General features: G+C 39.1%; 1 protein-coding gene across 1 annotated transcript; it reads right to left on the bottom strand.

Annotated features, from left to right (window-relative positions):
* Positions 1-1,904: 1,904 nt before the first annotated feature.
* Positions 1,905-6,936, bottom strand: pnpla4 (patatin-like phospholipase domain containing 4). The gene is made up of 7 exons (XM_062445562.1): positions 6,800-6,936; positions 6,298-6,486; positions 5,258-5,352; positions 4,445-4,580; positions 4,119-4,184; positions 3,875-4,027; positions 1,905-2,368 (listed from the first exon to the last, which is right to left on the bottom strand). Exons 2-7 carry the CDS (start codon positions 6,475-6,477, stop codon positions 2,237-2,239), a joined length of 762 nt encoding a protein of 253 aa, XP_062301546.1. The 5' UTR covers positions 6,478-6,486; positions 6,800-6,936; the 3' UTR covers positions 1,905-2,236.
* Positions 6,937-23,199: the final 16,263 nt, after the last annotated feature.

The raw sequence follows: 23,199 nt of genomic DNA on the forward strand, positions 1-23,199 counted from the left end.
CAGCACCGTGGCTCAGCAGGAATATCTACACTGCAGTAATGTGGTTAGAGGCCTGCAATCACATTCTCCCAAAACGAGTTTAGACGTGGGCAGAAGCACAACATGGGAATGTTTGTGACTCGCATACAGACACAACCTGGGGGGGGGGGGGATTTTTCCTCTTCTGTTCATCCTCTACAAAAGCACAGCAGCGTTTTTTTTTTTTTTACACGGCGACACTCTTCACACTGTCGAGATGCAGCGACTGTGTCAAGTGCACTTCACACGGTCGCTGCACTTCACAAATGTTCACTTCCAACCTCTATTTGCTTTTTTTTTTTTTCCAGTGGATTTGAAACATGCTTATCAGAATGCTAACACATTGCAGGTGTGTGTACGTCTGCGGTTACTGTACGGTGAAGTCAGCGGTGGAATAATTGCACTAACAAATGGGCTCTTTTAGCTTTGGCCTGTTTCCAGACAGCAGCCCCGTTCACTGTTTCATTACTGAGAGAAGATTTTTTTTTCCAACAAGTGAAGCTGAGACATAATGTAGAAAAAAAAAAAACACAAGCTGGGGAATTTCTCGCCCCGGGTAGAAACGGTAATTTAAGGGAATCCTTAATTGAGCCTCATTACTAGAACCAGCAGGTGGGCTTACATAATACCAGTGGGGAATTACTGGTGAGTACATCTGTTTGTGTGTGTGTGTGTGTGTGCTTGTGTTCCACACCAAAAACTATTTTAAAGGTTATTTTTATATGGTGAATATAAATATAATTTGTTTTTTCTCGAACTTTTTTAAAATGTTAAACCACTTAAAGACCAACTTCTCAACCCTCTGCTGCATACATTATTCTACCATCATGGGGAAAAAATGTTAGTGTTTTATCACTTAAAATAATAAATAATAAATAATAAATATATCTTTTGGGAGTTGGTAACATTTGAAATGCTATATTCAGATTTCTTGCAACATGATCACACATTTCTTAAATGGAGATAATTACTTATGACTGGGTCCACTGGTTGGACTGGAAGATTCCTGGAGGCCTGACTACTTGGGCCTGGACCACCTTAGAGAGACTAGGGTCAGAGGGTCAGAGCATGGCATGAGGGCAGTAACAAGGTAAGAGACCCTGACAGAGGGTGCATGGAGGCCTCCAGTAGGGCTCTGGGGGTACAGTTAGGGTTAGATATAGGAGATAATGTAATGCTTATTTGTACATAACTAACACCCTTTTTGTTTTAAGAGCACATTTCCAAAAGTCCTTCACATGTTCACACATCAACACCATGAATAATAAAATCTAATAGAGATCGTACAGGCTGCATCACAGTTAATATATATTTAGTCAGGAGATCACTTCAAAAAACTGTATTTCAAATTCAAAGTTGTTTTAAATGTTTACAAGAAGATATTAACAAAAGAAAAATCATTACACACAGGAGGTTTAATCGAGGTTTTGGGTTGTGTAGGACACGGGATCCTGATTGTCACTGATTGGTCATTTCAAAGTGTAAAGTGTCTCCTTCTAGGTAAAACTCTTCTCGGTGAAGCGTCGGAACCTCCACGTCTGTCCTGAGGGTGGAGCAGCTCTCACACACCGGTTCACCAGGTTGGATGCTGATGGAGAACCCGCTCACGTCTCCTGATGCTGGAGGAAATCAAACGGTAACCCAGCAGCGGGAGAAACCCAACAGTGGGAGAAACCCGGCAGTAACGTCCGACACTTCAAAGCGCTCCATCCGTGCGTCCTAAGGGAGCCTCCGACATCCATGATGGCGGCGTTGACTTCCTGTGAAGTGCTCCAATATCCAATCATTTCTCCCTCCCTCCCCCTCCCCCCCCAGCTGCTTCAAGCTGAAAGAAATGAAATGCCTCCTTGGAAAATTGATGAAGAGTCCATGTTCACACAGGGGCTTTTCATCATATACAGCTGCTGTCACATACAGCAGAGGTGAGTGTGTGTGTGTGTGTGTGTGTGTGTGTGTGAGAGATAGTACTTATCTAGTTGAAGCTCTCAATGATACTCTTTCATGCTCGGCTTTAGAAATATACACAGTGCTTGATCCCACAAAAAGGATCTTAAGGATTTTAGCAAACAGAGTTCACACAGAGCGATGGATCAATGTGTTTGAAGTTCCTCTACAACATCACTGCATGCAAACACTTGGCATTATTGGTATTTTATTTAGAAAAGCTAAAGAGGCAGTTCATAAATAACATGATGTTTCCTTCATGTGTGGATGTGACTCAGCTCATCCAGGACTCTCTCTTCAGGAACCTCACGGCGTCATCGAAGCCCTCCTGATATAATGAATGCATGTAAGCGGCGGATGGAGGGAACAAAGCCTGGTTCAGACGTTTGATGTTCTCCATGGAGAACTGAGGGAACCAAAGAGAACACCGCATTTACATCATATCACATCCTGGAGAGACGATGACGGAGTTAACTGTCATCAGAAGCTTTCATTTACACAAACATATCACTCTTTATGGGGTAAAGACGTGGAAATAACTAAGTGAAGTCATTGTAGGGTTGGTGTGGGTGTGTGTATATTATACTTGATCTTTCTATAAAGCTAAGAGTGTAAGACTGGCTGTATAGTGGGGAGTGGTCTTATTAATCATAAAGTGTATGCTGATGATTTAGTTATCATATCTCCTTATAGTGCTGGATTACATCAGCTGCTCACAATCTGCTCAAATGATGGTATGCAGTATGACATCACATTTAATCCTAAAAAGAGTGATGTCATGATTGCTAGAACCAAAGAGGATCAGAAGCAAAACTTTCCTTCTTTATTTTGGCAGATCAAGTGTTAAATGTAGGGAGCAGAATAAAATATTTAGGTCACATCAGGGATGATCTATGTGATGATGATGATGATGATGATGATGATGTGCAGCGTCAATGTTGCAAGTTTCTAATGTCTCCAGATGATGTAAAGACAGCTCTTTATAAAGCAAGATGGACGAGTGCCAGTCACATGTTTGTTTTTAACAATCCTTTCATGCTGTGTTGAGGAAGTTAATGTACAGATTCATGGTTCGGTGAAATGAATCAATGAATGAGTCATGATGTCATTAGCCCAGCATACACACAGTGACACTAAATCCTCCTCTTGTTTTTTGGAAGCATTGTTTTAACTCTGTATACATTTAAACTGTCTTGAATAAAGTTTCATTCATATTCATGAAGAAGTTGTTATGAATATTCTGACTAACTGTGGGATGAAATTAAAATATACACTAGAATTGAGGAAAAGAGAACATTTCAAGCATAAAAAAGAAAGACAATTTTATCCTTTAAAGCAGTAAAGTGATTTTTTCAGAATTTTTTAAAGAGTTTAACAAAGAACTCCATCGTTTCAATATTCTTTTCTTTCTTCCTTTCCAAAGCAATCAACTGACTTTTATGCTGTTGTTAACATTTAAAATCACCTGCTTGTGAACAGTTTGAAATGAGCTTGTTTTTAGGGTATTTTTTTTTAATCTTTCCTCAGGTTAACACTCAGCACATATTTATTTAAACACAAATAAAAGAAATGAGAAAAAGAATTAAGTGGAGCTGCTGCTGGTTTTCACCACATCACACCCAGCCAATGTGAGCGAGCACATCTGAAAGGTGCACCGCTGTCACACACACACACTGTTCAACCAGCGACATAATGCAGCATGTTCTCCACTGAAGAATCACACACTGAATGTCATTATTTATTGTAGTGTGGAATCACAGCATGGCGCTTTGGTAATGGATTGTCTGAATGGTGCAACTCTTTTATATGATCATGAGCTATTAGCTGGGAGGACATGTGGAGAGTCTGGTAACAAATCACGCCATGTCAAAATGTTCCTCGCAATAGATACGTTCAACTCTCCGAAACCTACCATTACGTTCATGTTGGCCAGCTTGAGTTGGGTCCTGAAGCGTCCCGTGTGGACCGGACACACATCCTGCAGCCCGGCAAAGGGGGACACGGTGACGGTTCGACCCACGGGAAGGACCGGCAGACTGTCTGTGAAACCTCCGTCGATCCATTTCTAAAGAAAAGAGAAGGAGAAAGTCTATAAATAGATCCAGCTGATAGAAAACGAATGAAAATGAATATCACATGGTTCAGTGTGAGGTTACCTCTCCTCTGAACTCCACAGGCTTGAGTCCGGCGTAGACCGGCACAAAACTGCTGGCCAGGAGAGCCTGAGTGAAGAAGTGATGGATAATTAGTGATGTTAGTTACACACACACACACACACACACACACGCATATATCAGTGCTTCATGGGCAGGAACCAGCTGGATTTAACAGCTAAAATGAGATTTTAGATTTATATTCGACAACTAAACCGAACAATACCTCAAACACAAACCTCTAACGTGTCACATAAAGGAGAAATAATGCATCATAAACATAAAAGTATTGACTTTCACGGTAGATTGAAAGAGTGGGATGGTGGCACCTTTATGAGATCCTCCCTGGAGGTAAACCTGGATACGAGGTGGTTCTTGCCGCTCTTGGAGTGTGTTATAGAGATGTAGACGCGGTCAGTGGCCAGACTGTGAGCATCTCTGGGTAGAATCTCCTCTATCCCCTCCCTGCAGAGCACACACACAGATGCTCATTTGTCAGCTTCTTAATAATAATAATAATAATAATATACCCACAGGGCCTCATAAACACTGTGCATTTACAGCAGGGTCTAATTATTACTCAATCTGTTCAATACACACACACACACACACACATACATCCATGCATTCTAATTAGGAATGGAACAATGCATCAGGTGACTCAGTTCATGGTACACATACACTCACTGCAAGTGTTCTGTCTACATTCAACACACACACACACACACACACACACACATACACATACACATACACATACACATACACACACACACACACAATTTCTGCAGACTGAGCTTTAACTAGTTACACATACATATACATAAAATGCTGCCTATTAAGCTTTAAAAAAAATATTGGTGCACATCTGACAAAATATAAGCCGATACTGAAACATCTGTGATAGGTCAATATCGGCCAACCGATATATCAGTCTGGCTGAATTTTAGACTAACAACAATATCTAAAAGTGGCATAAATAAACACTGCAACAGAAGCAGTGTTACCACGATAACCATAACACTCCGCATCATGTTTTTCTCACACCCCTGATTGCTACAGCTGCGATCTAACCCAGCAGACATCATTGAGACACACACACACACACACACACACACGGGAGCGAGCAGACATGCGAGTACCGCAGCGCGAGCATGAAGTCGTATCCAGGTGTGACGGCTCCGAACTTCTGTCGTCTCACACTGTCTGCAAAGCTGTATGTGAATTCTTTACAGTGCTGGAAGAGAAGAGAACAAACACAGTCACATGCGCTCCATATCCAGCACCAACATACACTACCTGACATCCACCTGACTGTATTTTTAATCCATCTGACATTTACATTCATTTGCTGCTTGTTTTTTTTACTCTCATCATGACTATAATTACCAATATGTTATTTGTGGTTTATATTTGGGTGTTCCCATGTGGGTGTGAACTTTTGATATTGACTGATGATGCAAGTGCTGTCATTTGATTGGTGCAATATCTGTGAGGGTGGGTGCTACAGTAGCTTGTTGCAGCACGTTTACCAAACACACAAGAATGAATCATTTGCATGCAGTCGTGATGATCATAATATTCATTTCATAAGCTGAGATCCTCGTTTCTGATGTTTTTCTTCTAAGCTTGGGACTACAGTAAAGACTACACAAATTAGAAAACAAATATTTTGCTATAATTTGAACTGTGTCAGGCACATTGAGGGAAAACCAGCATTTGTAGAATGTCTTGTCTATCTGGGCCTTGAACCCACAAGCTTTGCTTTATGAGCTTGTATGAGCTTTATTTCAAATCTCAGTGAAGTGATCCATGTATTCTCCAAACTCTGTGATCTTTTACTGTCACTGTCTAGATATTAAGAGCTGTTAGGTGTTAAATATTAACAGGACGGGGATGCTGGGGTGTCAAATCTTTGATATGGAGAGCAGCACGCCCCCTTTTAAGTCTTCAATTCAAAGCACACAATTTGTAAATCTGTCAGCACTACAGAAGCAGATATAATAATGCCACTCTAAAGTATTTTTCTGATTTACATTAGAATGACTATAATCTGTTTTTAGTAAAGGAGCCTCTGGAAAAACCCCTTAAGGACCCCTGAGGGGTTGTCTGACCCCACTTTAACATCTACATCTCAACTGAGCAGTATCATTGCTCCTGAATGAGGAAGCCAGCACTGTACCTCTAGTTTGTGAGGGGCCGTGATCATGACTGCTGCCACCAGGGCCCCTGCTGAGGCCCCCGCACAGGCCCTGAGGGAGCACAGCAGCTTATCCCCATGGCGGAGAAAAGCCCCCACAGCACCCAGGTGGTAGATCCCCACGAAACCACATGCAGCAAAGGACAGGTTCACTACTGTCATCCTCCACAGCTGCAGGAAGTCAGTCACAGAAGTCACTTTAATACAGCTAGCTTCACCAAGTTTAATGTTAATATATATATATGTTTTTAACTTTTTATTTTGTGTTTAACCAACAATTACACAATAAAAAATATATAACAGTTTGTATACAGAGCCTGCTGAGTATATAATGATTAATATAAGCCTTTTTAAAGTGTGTAAAACAAGTTATATGTTGTTAGAAGCAGATGTATACCGTGTTAAAGTAAAGTCTATCATAGCTAGCTAACGATTGAAGTGCTAAGTTTAGCTTTAATGAGGTGAAACAGAGACATGTTGTTACCTGTTCAAGCTCCAGCTAACAGGAAACCTTTAACATGAACTCATCTCACTGCCTTTAATGTGGAACTGATAGCTACAAGTTACAACTACACGTCCCGACTGTCCTTTAATATCACTCTACACACTGTAGCGCCATTCATTTAGCACAGCAGTCAAGCTAGACGAGGTTAACAATTCTTCTTCCGCTCCCGATTTTCAAAATAAGACCTCAATCGTCATAACGTGCTTCAGTTCACGTTTAACCAACAGGTTACGTTCATAGGCATGAGCAGTGCTGGGAAGTAACTCAGTGTATTTATTTAACTTGTACCAGGGGCGATTCTAGGATCAGACCTTTGGGGGGGGGGGGGGGGGGGGGGGGCTCAGGTCCTAATGAGAATTTGCAAGTGTTCAAACCCCCTGCTATATTACTCATTTCACTCGATAACGCAAATTCCAACAAGAAATATTAATACATAGTAGAGTGATCTACTATAATGTATATTAATAATGGTTCAGAATAAACAATCACAGATTTCTACAGAGATGACCCTGAGATAGTTAATGAACCCTGAGGGAAAGATTATATGATATTATTATCATAATACTTATCTACTTTTACTGTAATACTGCATACTACATCACTCATAATACTGCAGTACTTTTACTGTAATACTGCATACTACATCACTCATAATACTGCAGTACTTTTACTGTAATACTGCATACTACATCACTCATAATACTGCAGTACTTTTACTGTAATACTGCATACTACATCGCTCATAATACCGCAGTACTTTAACTGTAATACTGCATACTACATCGCTCATAATACCGCAGTACTTTTACTGTAATACTGCATACTACATCGCTCATAATACTGCAGTACTTTTACTGTAATACTGCATACTACATCACTCATAATACTGCAGTACTTTTACTGTAATACTGCATACTACATCGCTCATAATACTGCAATACTTTTACTGTAATACTGCATACTACATCGCTCATAATACTGCAGTACTTAATAAGTAAATGTTTGGAAATTCTCTATAAATTGAGCAATTACAGAGACAAATTGTGAAAGAGACTTTGTTTGATGTATCTTTTTTAGCATCCTGCATACTGATCTTGTGAGTCTTTTTCACTACTGTACAGTGTGTCTGTGGTACTTTTTGATACAGTTCTTCACTTCTGATCCTTTTTTCCAGGATGAGGAAAGTCAGATTTCATTGTTTCATCACAAACTAGATTTTATTGCCTCATTCCGTCACCGTGGAGACATGTTGACATATCGTTTTGTAAATGTGAGCTACGGCTCCCCCTCTCCTCCGACACATCGCGCCCATGAGGTTTAATTGTTGTGTCCTCTTGACAATACATTACAGCGTGTTCAGTCCAGGAACTCCAGCTATCTGACACACACACACACACACACACACACACACACACACAAACACACACACACACAGAAGCCCAATTAACTGTCTGATGCTGTGTCAGCTGTAGTACACGGTGAGCTCCGAGGTCTCTCTGAAACAAAATAGAGATCTCACATCCAAAGCTGCTTCTGCAACATAAGAAAAAATCATAGAAGTGTGGAGTGAGTTACACAACCTCTCCTCTATAGGATAAAGATCATCTTAAATACTCACAATAGAGTGAACAAAGCAGCCAACTTTGTAATAAAACCCCTCCCACAGCACAAAATGTCTGATAGTCCTGTCATATAATAAACCAAATGATAAAACAGTGTGCACTTTTATTATTAGCCATACTTTGTTGTTTCCCAGCCTTAAGCAGTGTCCCCAGAGTGTAATTCTTCCTCTGCTACCACTTCAGTCAGCACTTATTTCACCACGGACCCTCTGCCATCCCAATTCTTTTTGAATTTTTTTTTGCTCTCGCCCTCCTTTCCTGGCACGTCAGCACAAATTTCCTGCTCCTTTAGTGTTGCTTATGATTATGTATAGCCTAAAGTGGATTAGGTGAGATACACACTGTGGAGAGGGGAGGGGGAAAAAAAAAAAAAAAGCAGAGCTGGACTCATTTAGCAGAGGGAAGGGTGTTAGTGATGCTGCTGGAATAATGGAGGGAGGATAATGCATTTTGTTTGGTGAGTGACTGACAGAGATGTTGGTGATAGCTTTAAGGCAGAAGAAGTGTTTCACTGTCTGGCATGAGTCACATCCTGATCCGTTCCATTAATGCTGTGTAGAAGACTGACAAGACATTCTAGAAAAGAAAAGAAATACTCCAGAAAAATCTTTTTTTTTAGTTTGCGAAACCAATTAGAGCCAACCAAGTACATGCTGAATAAAATACAGGTCTAGACTTTACAAAAGAATGAGACAGTGGGATAAACAGTATTTGCTGTTCATTACAAAAAAAGATCAGGTAATCTTTCAGGAAATACAACTTTTGGAGAGATCTGTGTAGCCTCAGATCAAGGAAGAATGAGCTACTGAGGTAGAACATAACATTTCAAGAGATCCTTGTGCAAATTCTTCTGAAAACAGAACATAAAGCGGCAAACTGTAAGCACTCATGTACAAAATATCAGTCTTTCAGGATCATCATCTGAAATACAAAGCAATTACTGTATTTTACTGGTAGTTTGCCATAAGTCTTGAGAGCTTTTCTTTCACCTTATCTTAATATATACCTCACTGTGTATTAAAAAAACACACCTTTTGGCTTATCCTGGATCTGATGAGCAAGTATCCTGTCGTCTGGATGTCTATGAGCAGGGTCTCTCTGCACTGGATCCCTCTGAACATGGAGGCTGAAATACTTATGAATATCCTCTCAGCATCATCATCATCACCCAGAGTTTTAAAGCGAGGGTCTAAAGCAGATGCAGTGTAGAGGAGGACCTGGAGATGTGTGTACCGATTCTCAAAGTCTATATTAAATGCCTTCTTCATCTCAGTGATGAGTGCTTTGTCTTCATCAGTTTAATGTGTGACCAAAGCAACTGAGGTGTGGCGTCATCTCTGCCTCCACTTCAGCTACAATCATATTTCGGGCATCATCAGTTACCAGGGCTGGTTCTTTATGAGCAATGTTCTAGTCAATACATGCTTCTTTTAATAAAGCACCTATATTTTTGCCAGTGTGTGACTCATTGAATACCCTGGTTTGTAAAACATGACTCTTTAACTCCCAGCCAGGAGAGGTGTGGTGCGCTGAGATTGTCACATAGGAGTCAGTTGCACATTACGTCCAGGCATCAGTGGTAACTGACACTCGTTCTATCTTTAAAGCTACTCTTACCTTTCTTGCATTTCACACTGGTGCATTGTGAATAGTGTCGGTGTCGGACATTTTTATCTTTCCCTCGCAAATACAGTTCTACCTGACGTGACTGTGACGAGTATCGCGAGACTTTTATGGGAGAAAGAGAGAGACTTCAGACAGGGAGCAAACAGAGATTTCAGCAGCACATCAGCAACAAACCGGTTCAGGGGTCCGCGTACCGATGCACTCGAATCGTTTAAATCAAAACCGATTTTCCGATTCAAATCGGTTATTCGTTATTCCTATTGATCAGTAAATTTAATGAAAGATCAGCTGCAACTTACTGCGTGTCCGTGCACAGTTATAGCTATGTTTACATATAATATACATTATCCCAAAAAATGTGTATATATGAAAAAAACTATGAAATGTAATTTTAAAAGGATTTTATGAGGATGAGGATATTATGAGGAAAAAATTATATTCTAAGAAAAATGGTCATTATATTATGAGAATAACGTCAGAACTTTGATGGAATAGAATATTACAACTTTATCAATGAATCGATCATTATTTATACAGCGGCAAATCACAGTAAAAGTTATCTCAAGACGGTTTACACACAGAGCAGGATCGTACTCTTTAATTTGATTTAAAGAGACCAAACATTCCCTCATGAGCAGCAAGGAAGAACTCCCTTTTAACAGGAAGGAACCTCAGGCAGAACCAGACTCTAAGTGAGCGACCATCTGTCAGGTTGAGGTTGAAGGAGAGAGAGAGAGAAAGGGAAAGGGAGATAAGGAGAAGAGGGGGAAAGGATAAGTAAAGATGAGAGGGAGAAGAGGAGAGGAGAGAGAGTCACAATGACAATCAATCAATTAACATTGAAAATAATAATAGCTGCAGTCATGGGCTCAGGACATCCGCAGGGTCCAGAACACCACCCAGGACACCTGTGAAAGGAGAATCCCTTTTCTTATCTTAAATGAATACAATTATTCATTTAAGATAAGAAAAAACTTTCTTCTCGAGATATTACAACTTAGTTTAAAAAATCAAGACTTTTCTCGAACAGTGACTGTGATTTCTCTTTTATCAGCATACAATAAACATACAAATAGCAAAACACACACATGTATGATGCTTAACAAATGCACAAATTCAAACTGTCCACAAATGCAACACAACTTTTCTTCAAACAGAGCTCTGCAGGGGCTCATTCAGCAACAGATTCAGACTCCCCCCGCTGCTCGAGAGAACGCTACAAAAGATCATTCCTACCCACTGCAGTACAACTGTACAATGCCTCACTCACAGAATGCACCCTGAACCTAACTATTCTACATGCACTTTTACCCATATACTTATTGTGCTTTTATACTGGGTTCTAGCAATGCTGAGGGTGGGAGGGTGTGTTTTTATGTATTCTTAGATAATTTGTGTGATTTTTACGTTTTTTGTCTTTGTACCATGTATTGTTGCTTCGACATTTTAAATTTCCCCATCGGTGATTAATAATAATAATAATAATAATAATAATAAATCTATCTATCTGAAGTCACACTTGATTGGCTGATTTTCAATATGCTTGTGTGGCGTCCAATCATATCACTGCAGGTGGAAAGGGCACACATTCTAACCTGACATATTACTGTTTACTCACATATTCACACTCACATTGTTGTGTGCTGTTGCAGTTTGTCGCACCCACCCTGACCTCTGACCTCTGACCTCTGACCTCCTCCTGATGTGGTTCACACTGTTGATTCATCTGTGATTTATTTTGATTGTTAGGATGAACTCTTTCTGACAAAATCATCCTTGCAGTTCAGACTCTTTGTGAGTCCCCCTGTTGCCATTAATATTTTGGCCGTACTGCAAAAGAATGCCCCCTACCAAACCTCCGCCCTTGATTGAGCCATATGAGCAGAGCAGCCCTACAGTATGCTGTGAGAGGAGATTATTTAACAGTTTGTAAAAAAAAAAGCTGTGTCACTCTGCCTCCAGAGGCTGCTGACTCACCTAAAAATGTTTCATTAGTCTGAGCCGGAGAAGCATCCGGTGATATCTAAATGCTGTTTCAAAGGCTTCACCTCCCTTCACAGCATCATTCTCCAAGAAAGAGACGACACTACATGCTTTATCTTTAGACGTGATGATATCTACATTCCAAAAGATGTTGAATATTCATACCAGTTATGGGCAGCTACATCATCTTTATCAAGAGCAGCAGTGTCAAACTCATTTTAGTTCAAGGGCCACATACAGTTCATTTTGATGTCAAGTGGGTTGGACCAGTAAAACTAATAATACTGTATATAGTATATATATTATAATTTATAAACCATCTATTTGTGAGAAATGAGTCTCAGTTTTTTAGTATTATTATTTTACACAGAAGCTGCTGACTGATGTTCAATGTATGAATGTTTTTTAAATGATCACAATATGTATTCATTGTTTTTTCAGAGAATTGAAAAAAAAACGTCTGAAGCAGCAGAAAAATTGGAATTACTCATATAAGTTATCTAGCGGGCTCGATTGGACCCCTTGGTTGGCCGGTTCTGGCCCACGGGCCATATGTTTGACACCCCTGATCAAGAAGCTTAGACCTATTTATGTAACAAATGAACCATAATTTAAACAATGAGTGAAAGCACTGATTTCAATCAGCTGATCACCTTTTTTTTTTTTTATATTTGTGATATGAAACAGAAGAATAGCAGCAGGTACTGTGTCTGTTGATTCTTATATATTTTATTACAGTGAAAGAAGTCCATCCAAACAGTATCCTTCTTCAATCTGCAGACAGTAGCACAATGTTTAAATTCATGGGTCAGTCTCGTGTCATTCCACATATTTTTATTGACTATAAAGCCCACCAGAACCCATAAAGGTCTGTAGCTCTGTGACACTCAGCTCTAACACCATTGGTTGCTTCTGACACACATATTTAAAAACAGCTTACAAATAGCTTGTTTAATTTATATATTTTTTAAAATAGTTCAGTTATTTACTAAATCAGCTGGTCACTCTAGTTTTTAACAAATGCCAGACAAACAATATTAAAGGTATAATAAAAAAAAGTGCATCTGTTGGGGACTATTTTCAGTGGCGGATTAATTTCCCACCCCGCCCATCACCGCCCCCTTCTCACCCCCAGAGGATCACAATAGAAATACACCTGTGGCTTTTATTGTGTAATAACAGTCTTCAGGTGAGTATTTCTGGAAGCAGGATGATGGATCATGTCTCCCAGTGTGTTTGTTTACAACAAGAAACATGTAGTAATATTACCACACGTATACTTTAATTTCAAGTGTGAAGCACCGATGTTGTCATTTTTATACTAATAACACTCACACAGAGTCTATAACAAAAATATGGGTCCCAAGTGGGTTTGTCTGCAGTTTCCATGGTGGTCCCCTGTGTTTGCCCAAATGGGCTTCAAGTGGGTTCTGACTGGGTATCAGGTGGGGCCGAACCGGGTGAGACCCATGTAGGCCCCATATGTTTGGCCATATAAGTGGGATCAGAATGATGACCTTAAATGACATTAAATGGGGCCCATTTAGGCAGCCCACATGGGCTTCACACATGGGGTCCATGTTTCTGAAAAAAAATGGGGCCCATACAATGTGCCCTGTTTATGCCCGTGCCCGCTTAGCCCACTTACATCCCTTATGGGGCTCATAGAGTCAGCCCACGTGGGCTTTACATGTGGGGCCGATGTTACTGAAACCATGTGGGACCCACAACATTTTCCCAGTTCAAGCCCATGCCCACTCAGTACCCACATAGCCCACTTTTAACCCATGTGGGGCCCACATGGACATGCTGGCTGGGCTGAAACAAATACAATTATAGAACAGGTGTTCACAAACACACCTGGAACATATGCTGAATCTGCCCTGATGGGGGTTCATTTAAATTCTATAGTGATGCTTACACCAGAGGGATGTTAACCTGACTCCTTCAACATTGTTTAAGTGCCAGCAGAGGTCAAACTCATGATGCTTTAGCAGTGAGCTGTGATTTAATTATTCCCCTAGATAAAGGAGCTGCTAGTTATTCAGTGAAAAGCCTGTGGCGCTGAAGCTTAGCAGAGAGACACGGCACATGTGTGGGACACGCTCTCCTCTCAGAGTCCATGAAATTCAGGGATAAAAGAAATGAAGAAGTCCAATTTCAGATATCAGACTCATTATCCAAAGCAAAAGTTATAATTAAGAGACACTTTCAGAAAAATGATGTGGGGAACATTATCTGAGTCACATTCAGTGCTGAGGAGTGGGCTGTGTGTTTCTGTGTTTGTATGGAAACAGAGAGAGACGGGGGGGGGGGGGCAATTACACTTCTCAGGGCTCGGGCCAGCAGATAAAGGCCTTAAGGCTTTTTAATGCCATCCCTCTCCCTCCTCCCTGTCCCATTCTCCTTCAACCCCCCCCCCCCCCCCCCCCCCCCCCCCCACCACCACAAATACTGCTGGAAAGACATTGCAAGGTCATACAGATAAAGTAAATCTGTTAAAAGATCAAATAGTTCCTGTAGATCGAAAAAAAAAAAAAAAAAAAAAGAAAAACGAAATGCGGAGCCGAGGCAGGAGAGGAGAGAAATCAAAGTGAAATTGAAAGGAGAGAGAGGCAGAGGGTGCGATGGAAGGATAGCATGTGGGTGTTGAGGACAAATAAACAGAAAAAGACTGGATGTGACAGATGAGAATTGGATATCCTTCAGGAGGAGGAAGGAGGAAAAACAGTAGTTGTGATTCTTAGAACGGATGCTCAGGGAGGGGAGGAAGAAAAAAAAAAAGAAACAGTGCTCTGTATCACATTTAGGTCCAGTCGAAACTCAATCGCTTTCTGCAAAAGGACAAGTTTACTTGAAAGTAAAGGGCTAAAAGTTTCAGGGTCTTGGTGTAATTGGACAACTTCACATCCAACAAGAAGACTGCAGCATCCCCAAATCCTGACTTCCATTTGGACTTGTCACAACAAATTACTAAAACATCTTCTGTAGATTGTCAGTCTGACTGTGTCTTTGTATGATCATCATTATCTAACTGATAACTGCATGAAAGACGAGTGGCCTGTTAACACTGGCTCATATTGGCTTATTTCATCACTGTAACATGATTGTCATTTCAAAAGATGAACAGCTACATTAGTGAATATCTTTAATAAAAAGCCAAAAGTATGTGATGTTACTATGACGACAAGCATCGCAATCATTAAGGTCAACAAAATCTTTGTTTTAACCTTTAGTGTCCTGCAGTGGTGGAAGAAGTAAAAGTACCATTACAAGTCCTGCATGAAAAACCCTATTTGAGCAAAAGTAACTAAGTATTATGAGCTTAATGTAGTATGCAGTATTACAGTAAAAGTACTGCAGTATTATGAGTGATGTAGTATGCAGTATTACAGTAAAAGTACTGCAGTATTATGAGTGATGTAGTATGCAGTATTACAGTAAAAGTACATAAGTATTATGAGTGATGTAGTATGCAGTATTACAGTAAAAGTACTGCAGTATTATGAGTGATGTAGTATGCAGTATTACAGTAAAAGTACTGCAGTATTATGAGTGATGTAGTATCCATCCATCCATACATTTAACCAGACTGCTGCTGGTAAAAAAAAATAAATAAATACAATTCCTCACTACAGATTGCATGAAAATGAAATGAAATGCTATGTGACTGAATCAGTGAATCACTAATGAGGCTAGTAGGTAGCTGGTGTTGTATAGACAGGCTGTGCTTATGCTGTCTGCACCCACGATTGTTACAGAGTTTATCAGCCTCTAAGAAGCAAATCTGAGCAAAGCAAAGCTTCCTAGCACTACTTACCTGTCTACCTTAAGAACATATCCAGAGTGAAGGGTTTTATTTTACTGAAATCAGCCCCTAACTGTGAATATTTTTAAATCCAGGTTAAAAACACTTTTCTTCTCTCCTGTGCTTATTATGATCAAGCTCTTTCAAAGCACTTTAAATTTCAATCTTTCATTTGCACTCTATGTCCAAATCATTATTTTATGCTGCAACCTTATATTTAATGCTCTATTTTAGTATTTTATTTCTATCTCTTTCGATTTTTCTGTACTTCTGTACTTTTATTTTATTTTTTATTATTACATAATAATACAAAATTGTATGTTTTAATGTTGTGTTTTTTTTTTTTTTTTTGTACCACTGAGACATACAGTACCACTGGACCTGTCTATTCTGTAGTGTCATATTTATATATAAATAAAGCTGCCTTGCCTTACAAGCATGACAAAGGAAGGGCTCATGTATATATATGTGTAATCTCCATCTGTTAACAGGATCACAATGTATGGTTTCCATGATCCAGGTAAGATATGCAGATGTTACTAACAGCTGGAAGTAGGATCCATGTAAATGAACATGGCATTAAACATCTCTGGAAGCTTGAGTTGAACAGTTTGAGGAACATACATAGTGAAAGATTCATTCTTTAAGAGGCCTGACTCGTAGACTGTCTAATCATGTGGGATATACTGTAGCTTCGTTCTAATTTCCCCTCACATAACCGGCACACTGTCACTTTTTCACTGATAAAATTACAAACATCAAACAGAAATGGTCATGAATTATTGCTACTCGCTGAACCTTGAAGCTAGTTACAAGGCTGTGTCCTCACACTGTGGGTTTTTTCAGACTGATTAAATATTTATCTTTTGTTCCAAAAATAAAGCTGAAAATCCATCTCTGAATTGGGGAGGAAGAGACAGCAGGACTTTTGTATCATTATTATCCCCGAAACACATTCTCATCTTGCCTTTGTTCCTACAGTATGTCCATATGACGTTCTATTCCACTACAGAAGAGCTCAGAGGCATCTCCTTACAAATGGAATCAATAAGTAAACTAAAGCTAGATAAGAGCTCTCTTGTTCTTCACTTCACACTTTGTCTTTAAGAACTACACTCACTGTTTGGCATCTGTAAAAGCATTGGTGGAACAGCAAAGATGGAAAAAAAGACTAAAAATCTGCTCTTCATTGTGCTTCATTTCCAGTAAATATAATTATTCTAATGTTTTTTCTTCTTGTTCCTACAGTTGGATGTTTGAGCTTCACTGTGCAGAATGATGAATGTGCAGAGTCTCATGTTCTCATTGAAAATACAGATGGACTGAATTGTGTTTAGGCATATTTAGGCACATTTTCCTCTGGTGGTCTGCAGGTGTTTCCATCTGTTAATCTGATAATAATTCATATTTAGTTATGTCCATCCTTCTTCTTGTTTCTCATGGCTAGGTGCATTCAGGTTATAGTGAGAGCGGGGCGATATTGACAAAAAGTTCAATTATTATTTTTTCAAGCTTGCAAAATGTAGAATATTACTACTAATAATACTATTTACTAATAATAATACTAATACAACTAATACCAATACTAATACTACTACTACTACTCATACTATACTAATACTATTGATAACAACACTACTAATACTAATATTAATGCATCCGTTTTCATCATGCAAAAACAAACAAACCATAAAGAATGAATCAAAGCAATTTAATATACTCCTCTGCCTTGTTTACAATACTCATTTAGGATTGAGACACTGTTAGTACCTCACTGAATGTTCAGCTGAAGACTTCTGTCAGGAACCTTTCACATTTAGGAAGCTGCAACATGCTGTTTGTTGCATGGATTCAAGAAAAGATTCAAACATTTTGTTTTGGATTAGTGTGTCCAGTACTGTGATCATATGATTTAGAAGTATCATTTTTCTAAATTACTGCAATTACATCATTTGCAGTAATTAGTACTACTGCCAATTGTTAATTCAAATGGGAATCATGTACTTCATGTGCTCCAATATATCAGCCTTGTTGGCAAATGATACACAAATGTATGAAAGACACTGTCATGGTAACTAAGCGCTAATTTAATGGAATCAAAAGAAAAAAGATAATCCTTCAGATTTTGAGTTGTGGTTGATGTGATGTGGTCAGTGATGGTGATGACAGGTGTGCTCTTATAATATATGTCCCACAGTTCTTTAGAAAATGAAATGAAATGAAATGTGGAAATAAGACAGAAAAAGATCAAAGCATTCATCTTTTTTAAAGTCAAATAAACTGCACAGATTCATCAGCTCACGCCGGTTTAATAAAAGTCAACTAAAGAGAACAATCAACCATACTGTCAGCGACACATTACTCCCACATCACATGACGTGTGTGCATAAATCAGCTTTCGTCTTCCACGTTACTCCCACTATATACTGTTTCCTGTTTGTCACTTTTGCATGGGACAACAATGTGAATCCTTAATGGAAGAGGTAACAACTGAAACAACTGGACAGATGTGCTCACAGACATAGAATGACCACACAGAGATACAATGATATGGAGGATAATATTTTTGGATTTTTTTTGTGAAATATATCTTGTGATTTGGAAGCACTGCTGGTCACTTTAACAAAATCAGTTTTTAAGAATGATAAATAATTGAAATAATGTATGTTAAAGTATGTCAAAGTGTGTGATGAACAGAATGCAACACCAAAGCACACTATTATTATTATTATTATTATATATATTATATGGTATAAGCACAATCCTTAAGTCTTGATTTGTCTGACCAGCAACCAACAATCCAACGATATTTAAGTTCACTTTGATATTAAACAGAGAGAAGCAGAAAATACTCACAATTGAGAACCAGTTAATCTAGTGAATGTTAAGGAAAAAAAAAGACTCCAACGATCAGTCCATTGTCAAAATAGTTGAGGAATCGATGCATAATTGAGTTCATTAGTGAGATGTCTTCTTTTCATCACCCTGGATCACATCAGCTCAATTTTAGGTGTACATCTCTCCAGTTAAACTTTCATTCATATTAGATCAATCATCAACTTAATAGTTTTGAACAAGGACCTTCAGCAGTAGCTCGAGATAAATGAGAACCAAAGTCAGAAGACCACAGCTGTTATTTTAATGCAACTGATGCATACGAAAATCTACTTTGCATGTTACAATATATACTGTGATTATCAGATCAGACTCATGTATTACATCAGGATCGGAACCAAATTAACTTGACTGGTTAAATGTGAAAGATTCCTTCCAAACATATTAAGACATTCATATTCTGCTTAGAACAATAATGTGTGTCTGATTAGTATAATCTTAAAATTGTATCTGATATTTCTTTTATATATATATTTTATTTCAGAAGTTGACCTGGATACAAGATGTCTCCTACTTCACTGTAAAGTCCATTCTCTGTGTTTGTGCACTGGAGGCTTCAGGTTTCTACATCATACTTGTGTAAATGGCATACTGGACCACTACTGGCTAGCTGTGATGTCACAAATCCTGCTCGTACACCCACCCCTTAAATTTTGAATTTTGAATGAGCACAGAGAAACTTTCCACTTTCAGCAGATGAATGTGAAAACAAACTTTTTGAAAAAAAAAAAAAAATGTTTTCAGTGGAGGAAGACTTTAACCCAGTGGTCTCCAACCCTGCTCCTGGAGAGCTACTGCCCTGCATGTTTTAGGTATCTCCTCACTCTAACTCGTTATCAAGCAGCTGAGGCTCGTCAAAGGGCTTGATAACGAGTTGATTATTAGAATCAGGTGTGTTAGAGTGAGGAGATACCTAAAACATGCAGGGCAGTAGCTCTCCAGGAGCAGGGTTGGAGACCACTGCTTTAACCACTACCACAACTGTGTTAACTGAAAATGCAGTCAACTTAGTACTGATAAACAACCATTTGTTAACAGAAAATTGCTAACATGAACATGATGTCTGTTGATATTGCCAAATGTTGTAAGTGGTGAGCTGCTCCTTTTGACTGCACAGTCTTCCAGGATCCATTAACCCTTACATTCTGTTTGGGTCAAATTTGACATTTGATAGCCACATAAATTAAAAAATGGAAATATTTTAAAAATTCTCAGTTTTTTGCACATAGAGGGTATTAAAGGTTATCACGAAGCTTAATATTCACTTTAAATAAATGAACAGAAACAAGTATGGCTTTTTGTTTTCATTTTAGATAACATAATATAGTGTGATTGTGAATGTATTTTCACTACAAATAGCTTCAAATGGAAAGAAAACATACACATACAAGGAATGGGTCAGAATATGAACAGTATGTAAGGGGTTAAAACCATCATATGAGAGTCTGTAATATAGTTTTTGTATTCATATTATGTTTACACAATATAAAATGCCTCATACATCTGCTGCTACGCTGATTCAAACAAACATCTTGAACCCTGAAATCCAATAGTCATTTTTACAATGAGAGGTTTATCTTCGGAAAATCTCCAGCCTAGTCATTCTGAAGATTGCCTCGCTGCAGGTGAGATTTTTAACAATTGCACAGTGGTGTAATTTGTTTTCTGTCAGCATGTAGCTGCTGTCTGACTGGGTTGAATCTTATTTAAACTAAACCAGGGGAGGCAGACATGTTTTTGTCGCCAGTCTGCTGCTGTCACATTTCTTGGGTGTGTATAATTTTCACTGGTGATCCTTTTCCCCCTGCATTACACATAACACACATAACAACATTACATGCTTGTATGCTGCAGGGCAGGGAAGTCTCTAAGGAGACAGATGCCATGTCCTGATTAATTTGAACAACATACAAACTGATTATAAACAGTAGGCCGCGAGGCATTCTCTGTTTTCAATTTCAATGCTAGATCACAGTGAGAGAGCACGGAGCGAGTCCCTTTAGAGCACAGTGTGTAAAGAATGATCAATACCACGAGACACAGCCACAGACTGACATTAGCCAATCCACTGTTTTGTTTAGGCCCCTGGTCAAAGTGGGATGTCCTCCTGATAATTACATTGATCACAGCCGGTTGGGAAATGCTGAGCTGGGAAATCTGCATAATTAGCTCTAACAGTCATTAGAAGTGGCCTTAAACACAAAGAGGATATTACAGATCTTATAGCTTGTGGAGCTTGTTGAAATGCATAAACTGTTAAGTCCTATGTCGCATGTGTTCTGCCCTCTAACACACTTTGTTATTGGTCTACGCTTCGCAGCACTGCCTTGGCACGCTGAGAAAATATGGGATGTTACCAGTCAGGTGGTAGCATCCCACCCCCCCTCCCCCAATATAAGCCTAGTGTTTTCACTCAACCACCTTGAGTTTGGATCATCCATGAGTGTTTGTCACCCTCTGGTGAGGCATTTTTTCTCACCATTTTTCACTCTTCTACTTACCAACTTCATCACCATGTCCCACCCTAATTTTTGCATCATACAACATGTGCTTTGTCTGTGCAGCAGCTTGCTTACTGGATCGGTGACGCTATCTGCAGGAGTTATGGCATCAGATCACCCTCCTCCTGAGGGCCTGAAGGCACGCTCCACCAAGACATTACACATTTCGATGGCACTGTTCAGGGGTGTCTCAGGGGAGGACATCTGGATGCCTCCTGGTCCTCGACTTTGACCTTTGTGCAGTCATATCTCAGGGACACGACTCATGGTTCAGTGTCTCATTCAGTGCTTGGTTAAACAGATAAACTTACACAATCATTGTCAAGCAGTTGGGGGAGGGAGGTTGTTACCTGCTTTGCCTAATGGTAATGTCTGCTCATGTGTAAAGACTGTCTATGCTCGGTAAATATAAACAGCAATAATCTCTAATGATGAAAGTAATACACAAACTACCAAATCCCAGATATGTCAGTTTGATGTGGAAGTGATTAGGATTTTGATTTGCAGGGAACATTTCTACATATGTTCATACATGTTTAAAGAGTGAATAAATCATGACATACATGAATCATGTGACTCCAGTTAAGAGAGTAAAAATAGCGGCAGATATAAACATTAGATATGTGTGGAGTCACAAGGAGGTGGTAACCTTCCTCAAATGAATACGTCATATTTCCATCATGTTTTCTTTGTTGTTTTTCACCATTTGAGGTGACTTTCTGGATAAACTTTGGACTATTTGGATTTTTATTTAGATGAAAACCTAGTAAAACGTTACAGATTCCATGTTTGAAAAGGTTCTATATTTGCATTTCACTCTAACAACACTTTGATTTTACAATAAAACCGTTATTAAATACAGTGTGAGCTCTGTTTCCATTTTTAAATTGCACTAATACAGCAGCTGCTACTAAAGTGACCCTGTAGTTGTGATATATGAAGGCAGCTGGCAACCTTCCCCTGGCACTGCCTGCTTTCAAACACTCCCTCACTCTGCTATTATTTAGTAACTTACAAAAGTTCATATTGAGTTGTTCAAGTTTACAACCTATATATATATTTCATTTTCACTGCTGAATAAGTTTTAGAAGCAATCTGCAATATCATCTGATTTTGGGTGTGTGTTCCTTTGTCAATACGCAGAGCTGCTTTTAGATTGTGACACCAGAAGCTAAATGTAAAGTGAATATTTTTTAAGGTTACGGTGGCTGCAAAGGGCAGACTGTAGAATGAACACTGTAGTCCATCTAAATGGGAATCTTATTTGGTAGATTCCCAAAGTGGCCTGTATTTAACTTTAGTCTTGCATCAGTAGCTCTGCTGGGAAATAAGTGGTGGTTACACTATATCAGGTTACTGCCTTTAATAAAACATAGGATATTGGATATTGAGTTCATTTGACAAGGACATCACAGTAGCATTGGGCCCGAATCATACATTATGCACGAGCACCAGATGCGTTGTATTTAAAGTTTGTAGTAAAACTATTTAACATCTGGAGGTTTTCTTTTTTTTTGTCTTAGTTAAAATAGAAAAAAAAGATAAGAAAGGAAAGTCAAAATGAATTCCCAATCTATGCAGTCCACCAACACATATCAGGCTTTTTATCTACCAGGTTAAATGAGTTAACCTTCAGTACTCCCATTCCCATTTGTAACACCATGAATGCTTTCAAGGAAACATTCTCCTCATGTGAAGTTATTATGTGTCACCCTCCTCTTTGATAGCACCCAGCCTTCCGCTGTGGCTGTTTGGAACAGCTCTAAACACTTTACTTTTAGAAGGGCTTTTATATCAAGCATACCGTATTTATGGCAAAGTTAGGAAGAACACTTGGTTAGGTTTGAGAAGTTCCATTTAAAATAGGAACATCATCTGTTGGATTGTGACAGGAGGTGAACTTTTGTACTTTAGGCTGGAAAATCCACATCTAGTCAGTACAGG

Source organism: Scomber scombrus, chromosome 24, assembly GCF_963691925.1.
Source record: "Scomber scombrus chromosome 24, fScoSco1.1, whole genome shotgun sequence".
Classification (NCBI taxonomy): Eukaryota; Metazoa; Chordata; class Actinopteri; order Scombriformes; family Scombridae; genus Scomber; species Scomber scombrus.

What these genes read in the sequence shown, in the direction of transcription:
- pnpla4 (XM_062445562.1), bottom strand. Translation starts at nt 6,477, where the DNA reads ATGACAGTAGTGAACCTGTCCTTTGCTGCATGTGGTTTCGTGGGGATC. An exon ending in GACTTCATGCTCGCGCTGCG is followed by an intron (nt 4,581 to 5,257) that starts GTACTCGCATGT and finishes TGTGCTCTGCAG; the next exon opens with GGAGGGGATAGAGGAGATTC. An exon ending in CTGTGGAGTTCAGAGGAGAG is followed by an intron (nt 4,028 to 4,118) that starts GTAACCTCACAC and finishes TCTTTTCTTTAG; the next exon opens with AAATGGATCGACGGAGGTTT.